The 10,094-nt window shown below is 37.7% G+C and overlaps 2 protein-coding genes and 1 pseudogene across 2 annotated transcripts; 1 reads left to right on the top strand and 2 right to left on the bottom strand.

Moving 5' to 3' along the window:
• Positions 1–1,112: 1,112 nt before the first annotated feature.
• Positions 1,113–4,685, bottom strand: LOC103339602 (mediator of RNA polymerase II transcription subunit 7a-like). The gene is made up of 7 exons (XM_008242925.2): positions 4,607–4,685; positions 4,262–4,332; positions 3,511–3,667; positions 3,102–3,171; positions 1,947–2,113; positions 1,791–1,864; positions 1,113–1,364 (listed from the first exon to the last, which is right to left on the bottom strand). Exons 3-7 carry the CDS (start codon positions 3,643–3,645, stop codon positions 1,283–1,285), a joined length of 528 nt encoding a protein of 175 aa, XP_008241147.1. The 5' UTR covers positions 3,646–3,667; positions 4,262–4,332; positions 4,607–4,685; the 3' UTR covers positions 1,113–1,282.
• Positions 3,698–4,710, top strand: LOC103339664 (ATP synthase small subunit 6, mitochondrial pseudogene; annotated as a pseudogene).
• A 624-nt stretch (positions 4,711–5,334) lies between these two features.
• LOC103339601 (eukaryotic translation initiation factor 3 subunit C-like) lies at positions 5,335–9,977 on the bottom strand. Its single transcript, XM_008242924.3, has 4 exons — positions 9,720–9,977; positions 9,265–9,398; positions 7,336–9,122; positions 5,335–6,486 (listed from the first exon to the last, which is right to left on the bottom strand). Exons 3-4 carry the CDS (start codon positions 8,473–8,475, stop codon positions 5,497–5,499), a joined length of 2,130 nt encoding a protein of 709 aa, XP_008241146.2. The 5' UTR covers positions 8,476–9,122; positions 9,265–9,398; positions 9,720–9,977; the 3' UTR covers positions 5,335–5,496.
• Positions 9,978–10,094: the final 117 nt, after the last annotated feature.

Raw genomic sequence — 10,094 nt, 5'->3', positions numbered from 1 at the left:
TGTACATGAACTCACGTGCAAAAAGATCGAAAGACTACCTACCTGATCAATAGACTTAAACCGCATATCTTTTGTAATTTGCAATACACGAATTAAAGTTTGACATAAACCTATAATGTGAAGAAAAATATCACCGAATTAATAGCTAGTTTATTATTCTACTATTGGGCAATTATATGTTTTGTCCGCTGTCCGCATTGTGAATGGACAAGACCTTACACCATATTGACATCGACTCCACCTGTTTCACCATTTTAATGTCAATAATCGATTAAAGCTTGTCAAAAACGGACCTGTCCCATCCCATAGTGCATCATTTTCATCTTCCTGTTTGTCGCCCCTCCATCCGATCCATTTATTGAACATATTCTAGCAATAACGGAAGTATGAATTTTTCAACGGGTGAATTGGGCTAGTTAAAGTTATTAGCTACAAATTTCATCATCATTAATTTATGTACTTACAGTTTCTATAATTTTTTTAAAAATAAAAGTGTACATGAGCTAGCTAAAGTTATTAGCTACAAATTTCATCATCATTAATTTATGTACTTACAGTTTCTATAATTTTTTAAAATAAAAGTTTACATTAAATTATATAAACAACGTTTGTTCATAGTTTCATTCACTATTTTTCAATAAGTTTCTTTTGTGATAAACAATATTGGAGTGGGGAATTGAACCTCGGACCTCAAGTGCAATTGTAAATGGTCTCAACTATTGGAGCTAGCCCCTAACAATTTCCAATAAGCTTTAACATAAAAATAAATATATATTAAATACAACCAAAAATCACATATTGTCAAAATGAAAATATGTTCAACAACATAATTGAAAATATACTTATTCTAATGTGTACTTTTATTGTTGCCCTGCAACTAAATTCATAAGGAATTAGATTTGTTTTGGATTTTAATAGGTTAAGACATACCCCATATATTTAAAATAAGGCAAATATATAGGTTTGATTTTTGTTTATCCCCAAAAACCTCCCCAGGCTACAGCCCACTGTAGCCTTTGTCCTAGTTCCGCTAGTGTATTCTAGGGTTCTTGTCATGATCTATTGACTTTGTCGAAACTATGTTTTCTTCTTTGGCAATCGGTAAATAAGAATTTCAGAGCAAGAGAGAACACTATCATGCACGCTATCAAATTGCTTTTACTCTGATTACAATGACAATTGAACCTATAATTTTTCTAATACATAAAGCATGATGAAGGTATTAAGATGCAACTGTCCAAGAGGCTTCAATCGGAGGCAGAACGAACATGAGCACACTCCCTTACTTTAGCACAAAAGATGCGCCGGTGTCCTCCAACGTTCCAATAGACTCCTTGAGAAGTCTCTGTGCTTCTTCTCTCCTCCTAAACAAGAAAGTGAAGCAAATAGTCACAAGCAATTATGTAACATCCAATCCACATGGCAGTTTGATTACAGAGTCACAGTACCAGTAGATTTAAGGAATTTATATGCATCTTCAAACTCTTACACTGACCACGCACACACCACTGTTTACTTTTAACCTCATAATTCAAAGTTGAAAGAAACTAAAAATCAACATTTCGATGCCTCACATACAAGAACAGGGGAGTCTTTCTATAACAACTTAAACAATACACCAAAAGAATAGCCTAGTAGATTAAAGTAATTTTACTCTAAATAAAATGATAATAAGCTATCCATTTAAATGATCAAAGGACAGAGAAATTTTCTTTCAACTGTTTTGGAAAAAAAAGCAAAACATTTCAGCCTCAAACCACAAATCTTTTCGGTAATTGTTGAAAGCATACCTCTTTATATCCTCCACAGCTTGTTTACGACGTTGTATCTGAAGTTCTAGAATGTGAATTAGCGTTGCCCTAGCCTGTATGATAAAATACATTACAAAATAAAGTACCTCAAACACAAACCAATACAGCGCATTCTGAGACCCAAAACTATCTTACTTGATGTGGACGCAATGAGTTGAGAAGATGATGCAAGTTCTTGAAGATAAGAGATATATCTTCCACTCTCCTTGCGTACTGTGATGGTCTCTCTACAAGAATATCCGCCAGCTCCAAAATGTGCAGCTGCAATTCTCTGTTAAGTGACCTCAGTTCCTTCTTAAAATCTAAGAAGGATCACAATTTTTGTAAGAGAAGCATAAAACATTTTAGAGGCGAAAAACAAACGCATGCCCAAAAAAAATATATATATATATAAAATATATATATATATATATATATATATATAAGAAAACACTAGAATAAACACAGACATACACGCATGTGCACATGCAGTTCTTATTTGTTTCTTGTTAGTTATTATCAATAAAATCATACTCTGCAAACCATATGATACATAACCCCTAACATTCTTCTCCTTTCTAGAGAGGACTTTTGTATTGCACTAAAGAAGGCTCATTAAGGGATCATATTTTAGTTGTAATGACGGATCTATCATGCATGACAACATTTTCTAGTATGGATTGGATATATACCATAGCCTAGAAAACTATGGCAATCAATCAGAAATGTGGAGTAACTGTAAAAAAGAAAGTTGTAGATAACTGTAACCAAGAGAACATTTCTCAGTCTAGTAACTGTGTTCTGACTTAGCAAAGAAAACCTCTCTTTGCTAACATCTTTCTGGAACATTTGGATGGAGCGTAATAGGAGAATTTGTGAAGACTACAAGGGGGTGGGAGTGAGTGATTTGTGGGATAGAGTTAAGACTGGGCAGCTTTGTGGGATAAGATGATTATTCTGCAGCAGTGGTTATGTGAGGGTTGGGGGGTGTGTTGTTTCAGTGGTTTTTTGGCTTTGTTCCTCCCTGTTAGTTTGGGAGGGGTTGGTGTTGTTTGTTTCTTTGTGTGTTGGTGTTGTTCTCTGGTTGTGGTTGTCTTATCCACCTCCGTGTTCTTTTGCTTTATAAATTTCGTTTCTTCTTAAAAAAAAAAAAAAAAAGATAATTCAACCAACGCTAAGAAGAAACTGCAATAAATGATGATTGCAACAATGGTTGAAGCAAGAAAATGTTCACATTAATTCCTAAATTTCAAAAGCAGTAATTTCACATGACAATACAAATAATTAAAACTAGAACGGAGGGAGGCATACCAATGTTTGGGCCTTTTGGATACAGTTGACGCACTCCCTGATCTTCCAAGCTCGGAAGAATGTCATCAGTCTATATAAAATAAGAAAAAACTAATTAAGAAGAGATTACAAGGAAAGCAAAGAAATCATACATTGATAACATCAACACAGTAAATAATAGAATTACACATATTTTCCAAACTCAACATTCAAAGCCAACAACTTTAAAGGTACATATATGACATTCCTGGCTAAAGCAACTGCTATAAAGGAGAGATGGCATTATTCAAACAGTACATTCAACAAATTTTACTTTTCACCAAAACTTCTAGCATCCAGTTATTAGTGACAAAAGCAATTTTCAGGAAATCAAATTACACAGTTTATATAAATTTTGACAGGAAGAATGCAAAGAATGAGAAAAGCTCACAGTGTAATTGCCACCATAGCAAATGTATGTCCCTTCAATCGGAGGGGGTGGCTCCGGAGCTGATTTGGGATCTTGCAAGTAATCTTTGTAGAGCTTATAATACGGTGGTGGTGGTGGATATGTCGCTGTCGCCATTGCCAGCACCTTCTGGCCAAACCTAAACCAACCAAGTTTAAAGAAAACAATCATGCCAAGCACAGCTCTCCAAATCAAACAGAAAACAAACTGAAATAACCTTATAGAAATATTAAGAAATCACCCAATTATGTACATAGAAACACAGAATTTAAACCTAGAAACACAGTCTCCTTTGCATCACGACACTGACACCTAAAGCGAACACACAGCCACACAATTGTTTAAACCAAACCATAAACCTGCAATTTCCTTTTAACAGAGACAAAGTACCCACACCTCCATCTGCATCTTCACCACTCTATCACCCAAACCACAATCAAATGCATTCTACCAAACCAAAAATCAAGCCCATTTAAAAATGCCATAAACAAAACAATCTCAAAAGATTACAGGGAACCCGAAACCATCCCATAAATTAAATCCACACCTCCATATGTATTAGCTGCTGATAGAATGTGAACTTTGCAACGTATTGTTATAAATTATTTACATTAGCATAAGACCTTGTCATAAGAAACAATAAATGGTAATAAAATAAAATAAATCTATTCCCAAACTAAAATCAGAAATTCATAACAATACAAATGTAAAATTATACACAAAGCAAACTTACCTGAACTCAAAGAACCTAACTCCGGCAGCTGAACTGAAATTGGGATTTGATGCACAGAAGCAATTGATTTACTGAAAGAGAAAAAAGATAATTATATCACTCGAAAATTAAACCTCTTAACTCAGAAAACAAATATAAAGCTATAGAAGAGAGAGAGAGAGAGAGAGAGAGAGCAATTGGAGAAGGAAAGAGAAAATCAGAAATGAGGTAAGTTCAATCCGTGGCCGATTTTTTTCGAGCGAGAATGGAACTGGAACTGGGCGTTCCTGGTTGGATTCGCCATAACCGGAACCCTCATCGCCAAGTTCTCTCTTGGCCTCACTGAGGAAGATGCTAAAACCTCACCTTTCGTTCAGAGGCTCAAGAGGTGATTTCTTCTCATGTTGTGGAGAGGGAGACTCGCGTGCTTTCTTCAAGGACTACGACAACACGAGAAGAAAAATAGAAAAGGAGGGAGGGGTTTGCTTTTTAATATTTATTCTATTCATCATACTTACTGCTAAATTATATTGTTGATCTAGTTTTTCAGATAAAATTTAAATAAATATAAAATTGATGTGTTTTCCACGAAAGTTTTCAATTGCACCTTGTAGTTTATTAATCATTGCAAGTTGCAACTAGGTCTAAAATTGTCGAAAATGATTTAATTTGCAATCGTTAATAAATTAGATAATTAAATTATTGTGTATATCTTGATATTGTATGTGTCGAATTATAACGCGTAATGACCTATTGTGTGTATGTGATGCCGTAAGAAGAAGAAATGTGGGGTATGTATGGGTGGGATAATAACTTGTTGAATGGCAATTACTTTGGGAATTGTGGAATTGTGGATCAGCTAGTGACCCTTGGAAACCATTTATTGGCTTTGTGAAAACTTACTAAAAGCAAAGCTCATAAAATATGCTATGCCTCTTCTACTTAGTTCAAGCTGCTGCACTAGATACGATGAGGATGTTGTTACATTTGGTGGAAGGGCTGGTAGTTTTCTGGTGTAAAAGAAAGAAGAAAAAAAAAATTGTATTTCTGATGGCAAAACAAAAATCAAATAAAAATCTGGTCAGGCACAAATCTAAAGAGGCAACTTATTCTTAACAAGCAAAAGAAAACATGGCCGCAATTCAAAAGAAAACACACAAAACTCCAACTTAAACCTCTATAAATAAACTCGAACGATAAAAACAATAGTTTCCAAGGGGGAAAAAATTTCAGCCTTGCTTTTATGCTATGTTTCCTTAAGCACGAATTCCTCTGTTTAGACTAACTAAACGGGTTGAAGTATCCATCTGAGACCCCCTTGCAGATGAACCAGCTTGATATCCAGCCCTTCCTGACCCTCCATATGCAGCATCTTGATACCGTGTGTTGTGACCTGTTCCCCGGTACTGGCCTGTGCCTGTTCGATCCCTCGAATACCCACCTGCAGCTTGACCATATGCCATTGATCTATATCCTGTGCGCCCGGAGGCACCACCTTGCCTTCCTTGCGTGTATGACAAGTTATCTTGCCACCTGCCACTCACTGCAGTTGTTCCAGCACCATAGTCCTGGCTGTCCCTACGCCTCGAAGGCTCTATAGCACCACCACCTATCTTCAATTCGGTTGCCCTTTCGTTACTTTCTGCAATGATTGACAATTTCTCAGTCAATTGGAAAGCTAGATCCTGCAGCCTAGTGTGCTCAACATCATGGAAAACAATGCAGTGTGTCGGCTGATCCCAACTAGCACGCAGCTCATCGTTGATCATCATCTTGCTCACAATGCAATGAGCCTGCGCCTCTGAGATCTCGAACATCTGGGAGAGCTGTGCCAAACTTAGAGTCTTGTATGCGGGGGAGTAGGTCAAGAGGTAGGTTCTCAGAGCCTCCTCCTTGATCTTAGCCTCGAGCATCTCAAGAACACTCTCGCGCTTCCTGAGGAGCTTCCAGACATGAAGGGAACTGATGACCTTAAAGGCCTTTTCAAAGTCACCTTTGCTGAGGGCTCTGGTAGCTGCCATTACATGATCCCTGACATTTTCAGGGGGTCCTGTGAATGTTTGCTTCTCATTCATTTCAAGAAACCGCCTGAACGTCTTGCTAATCACTCTGTGTTTTGTATCGTGGATGTTAGCTGCCGTATTCGGCACTTCTAGCAGCATGGCACATATCAAATGAACTGCCTCCAGGAGCTCAGGGTTTATGTGCATATGGTACGGCATCTGCCGTCTTCTCTCCAGCCTTTCCTGAAAAATAAAAACAGAAACAAAGAAACAAAAATATTAGGGGGGGATCAGTTCTATAAAATAGAGTTGATAGCAAATTAGACATAGAACATTACTATTATCTACTATAACTAAATAAGTCAGCGCAGAAAATCTAATTTAAGATTTCTTAGGCTCCAATCAAAATGCTCTGTTTATGGTTTCAGCTTTTCAGAATATGTTGTTTCCCTTGAATGGCTTGTTTAACCAATTTGCTTCATCAAATCCTTTGGTTTGTTTCTTAAGAATATTGAAGATTATGCTAAATTGCAATTTGACAAAGAGCAGCACCCTTATCGTTTCATAATTGTAACACCGGAAACTAAGCTAATCTTGTGGCAGGGAATCAAATTGACAACTTGTGGAATCAGTTAACTCAAAGAACATTCAAAGTTTTGTGTTTCAATGACTATAGACAAACACAAAAGGCACAGAAGCAGAGAAATGAAATATATATACTCCTTTGCAAGAAGAACACACAGCCATTTCCCCATCACATAGCTCAAAAATGAAATCAATTCACCCCTAAGGTAAGAACACATCAGGAGTTTCCTTGGGATCGAGTCTGACCAAACCGAAAGTAACACATCTTACAAAAAATATTAGGTCACATCTGCTTAAAAGAATTCTTCAAATGGGACATAACTAATTAATCCAGAACTAGCTGAAGGTCATATGTCGTCGAACAGATTTACCAACATTAATGTTCTTTGTGGAATTTTGATTATAAATCTATACCATCAGTGCGCCTAATGAATTCAGATCATAAAGAAAGTACGAGGAAAACATAGAGAATAACTATATAGAAAAACAAAACAAAAGAATTGGTACCTGTTCAGGAGTTTTCTCATGATATCTACTTTGGGAGACACCTTGTGCAAGCAACTCCCTTACTCTTCCACCAGAATATAGCTCAGAAAGGCAGCTATGCCCTTCAGGGATCAGTCCACTCCGAAATGCACACAGACCAAGTTGTGCCATTGCCCTATTAAACAGTATTTGGGTGGAAATGTCCATATGCGAGATACTATCTTGCAGGTGACTCATTAGCAGCAAGTCACGGGCGATAGAGAACTCGTCCAGGAGAGCATGGTGGTAAATGTCACAAAGCATTGCTCGAGCTTTTGTCCGGTCATCTCCATACTTATATATGAGGGAAACTAGAATATCCATCAAGGCCCTACTACTCTCAGTAAAAGTAGGTTTCCGAGGAACGAGCTCAGGAGTTAAAACAAATGCAGGTGGACCTCGACTTTCCTCAACTGCTTTAGGCTCCTGGCCTTCACCACCAGTTTCACCATCTTCTGTCTGCTCTGCCAATATCTTCATGGCAGCATAAACTTCTTGCGGTTTATAATACACGAGCTCAACCCGCCTTAGGGCCACCTTTGCAGCAGCTTTAAAGCTTCCAGCCTTCTCGAGATACTCTTGAACATTTTGAGCAAGAGTCAAAAACATAGGTTCATCTCTGAGTCTTTCAATGTACTCACGGGTGTGAGGGTCAATGCACTGCAAGCTCTTGAAGAACTCAGTATCTATCCTTTCCACAAAGGCCACCAAGTTTCCCCAAACTCTGATTGTCTCGTTATAATCTGGTCCCTTCTGGGATTCATTCTCATCAGGCTCAATCATGTCATCCACCGTAATGTTAGGATATTGCACCAAAATATCAAGTATAACAAGCATATTCTGCACACACTTTTTCCATACATTTATAGGCATGTGCCCACTGAGACCAGGGTTCACATCAAACTGAGCAGAAACAAGACTGAAAAGAATCTCAAGCTTCTGTGCTGGGGTCTTAGCAACCTTTGTTAAGAAGGTAAGCTGCTCAACCTGTTCAAACCTTCCAGTTCCCTTCCTGCCCCGAGCTGCCACAACCTCTTTGAATTTCTTGTTGATCATATCCCATGTGATCTCACTAGGGTCCCTCATGAACTGCTTGTCCATGAGCTTATCCTTCTTACTCATTTTCTTCACCCAACCATCCTCATTGTCCCCATCACCTTCTTCCTCTTCATCACCATCTCCACTAACCGAAAGCGCAATATCTTTCGGATCCTCAATTTCAGAATCTGTCTCTTCATTCTCACTTACCTCATCTTCTGCCCCCCCTTCTTCCTCGCTTTGCTCCGGATTCTCCTGTACTTACTAATCAAATCCTCATACTGCTTATTGTTCTTCTTCAGCTTCTGTTTCATAGCGTTCAAGGCCTTGGCATTGCTGCTACTCATCTTCTTCTTAGCATCCTTATTTGCAAGAGCCTGAGCCAAAAAGTCCTCCAACAAAACAAGCGCTTTGATGTACAGAGACGGTACTTTTTCAGACTCAGTCACACGCATCACCTTCTCAAGCTGCTTGTTCATCTTGTCAAAGCAGTCCTGCATGCTCACCCAGTCATTTATGTTCTTTGCATTCTTTATTTTGTCAACAGTGGTATTCATCTCATTGAAACGTTTGTCCTTCACCGATCTAACAACACGCTTCTCATCCTCAGATACATAGTCAGGAAGCACATTGGTGCGGTATTTGTTGTCAATCTGTTTGGAAGTCTCAACGCTTGTGGCTTCAGCCTCCTCATCATACTCACTATCAGCATCTTCCGAATCACTACCAGTCTAAAATGACACATGAAAATTTTATTAAAAAATGAAGAAAACAAGGAACTAGCACATAACATGCTCCTTAACATTTCATCAAAATGTAGAATCCAGGAGTTAAGAAGAAAAATTGATCCAACTACAGAGGTGAAGTACAAACCTGGTTCCAGAACTTCGATTCCATTCTGTCCTACAAGGCTACAACAAACTGAAACAGGTCGAGAGAAAATCACAAGAATCTGTTTGGTTGATTATGCGAAACGGCTTTGAAAATCAGCCTCAAAGTTTATCTTCCTGTTCATTACAACCCAAACCCAATTCATGAAAATTGAAAAAACCAAATAGCAAACAACTGATTCGGAAACAAAATCAACACACCAGACATAATTCTCAAATTTACAGAATGTTTAAACACGTTACATGAATTATCATACAAATTATATTAACCAAAACTCATTAAAACAATAACTAGATTGCAATTTCTTTTGTTCTTTTACTTAGGCCCTGAAAAATCACTATATGATGAAGCAAACACATTCATCCATCCATATATATATATATATATATAGAGAGAGAGAGAGAGAGAGAGAGAGAGAGAATGAATTGGAGGCTTACAGTGGACGCAGAGAGCTTCCAAGCTTTGGTAGCAGATTGTAAGGCAGAGCTTGTTTGTGTTATTTTAATTGATCAGAGAGAGAAAAGAGTGCCGAGGGTTTGATTGTTGGTTGAGAAACTCAATATATAAAGGGATTCGTTTGGAATCTGCCTTTTTATGAAACCGTTTTGTTTTTCAAGTGAAAATAGGAAAACCAATCTCACCAAAAATAAAAAAAGGAATGTTTTATCTGAAGAAAAAAGTTGTATGCAAAGCAGTGATTCTTTCTCGGACAAGTTTTTTTTTCCGTAGCCCCCAAGCAAGACTAGACCTCTCCAGCTAACAAATTCCATTACCGTAAACTACACAACTTGGTCCCCAAGCAAGACATAAAT

This window comes from Prunus mume, linkage group LG8 (assembly GCF_029339155.1).
Source record: "Prunus mume cultivar Tortuosa linkage group LG8, ASM2933915v1, whole genome shotgun sequence".
Lineage (NCBI taxonomy): Eukaryota > Viridiplantae > Streptophyta > Magnoliopsida > Rosales > Rosaceae > Prunus > Prunus mume.
This window is presented reverse-complemented; position numbering and strand designations above follow the sequence as displayed.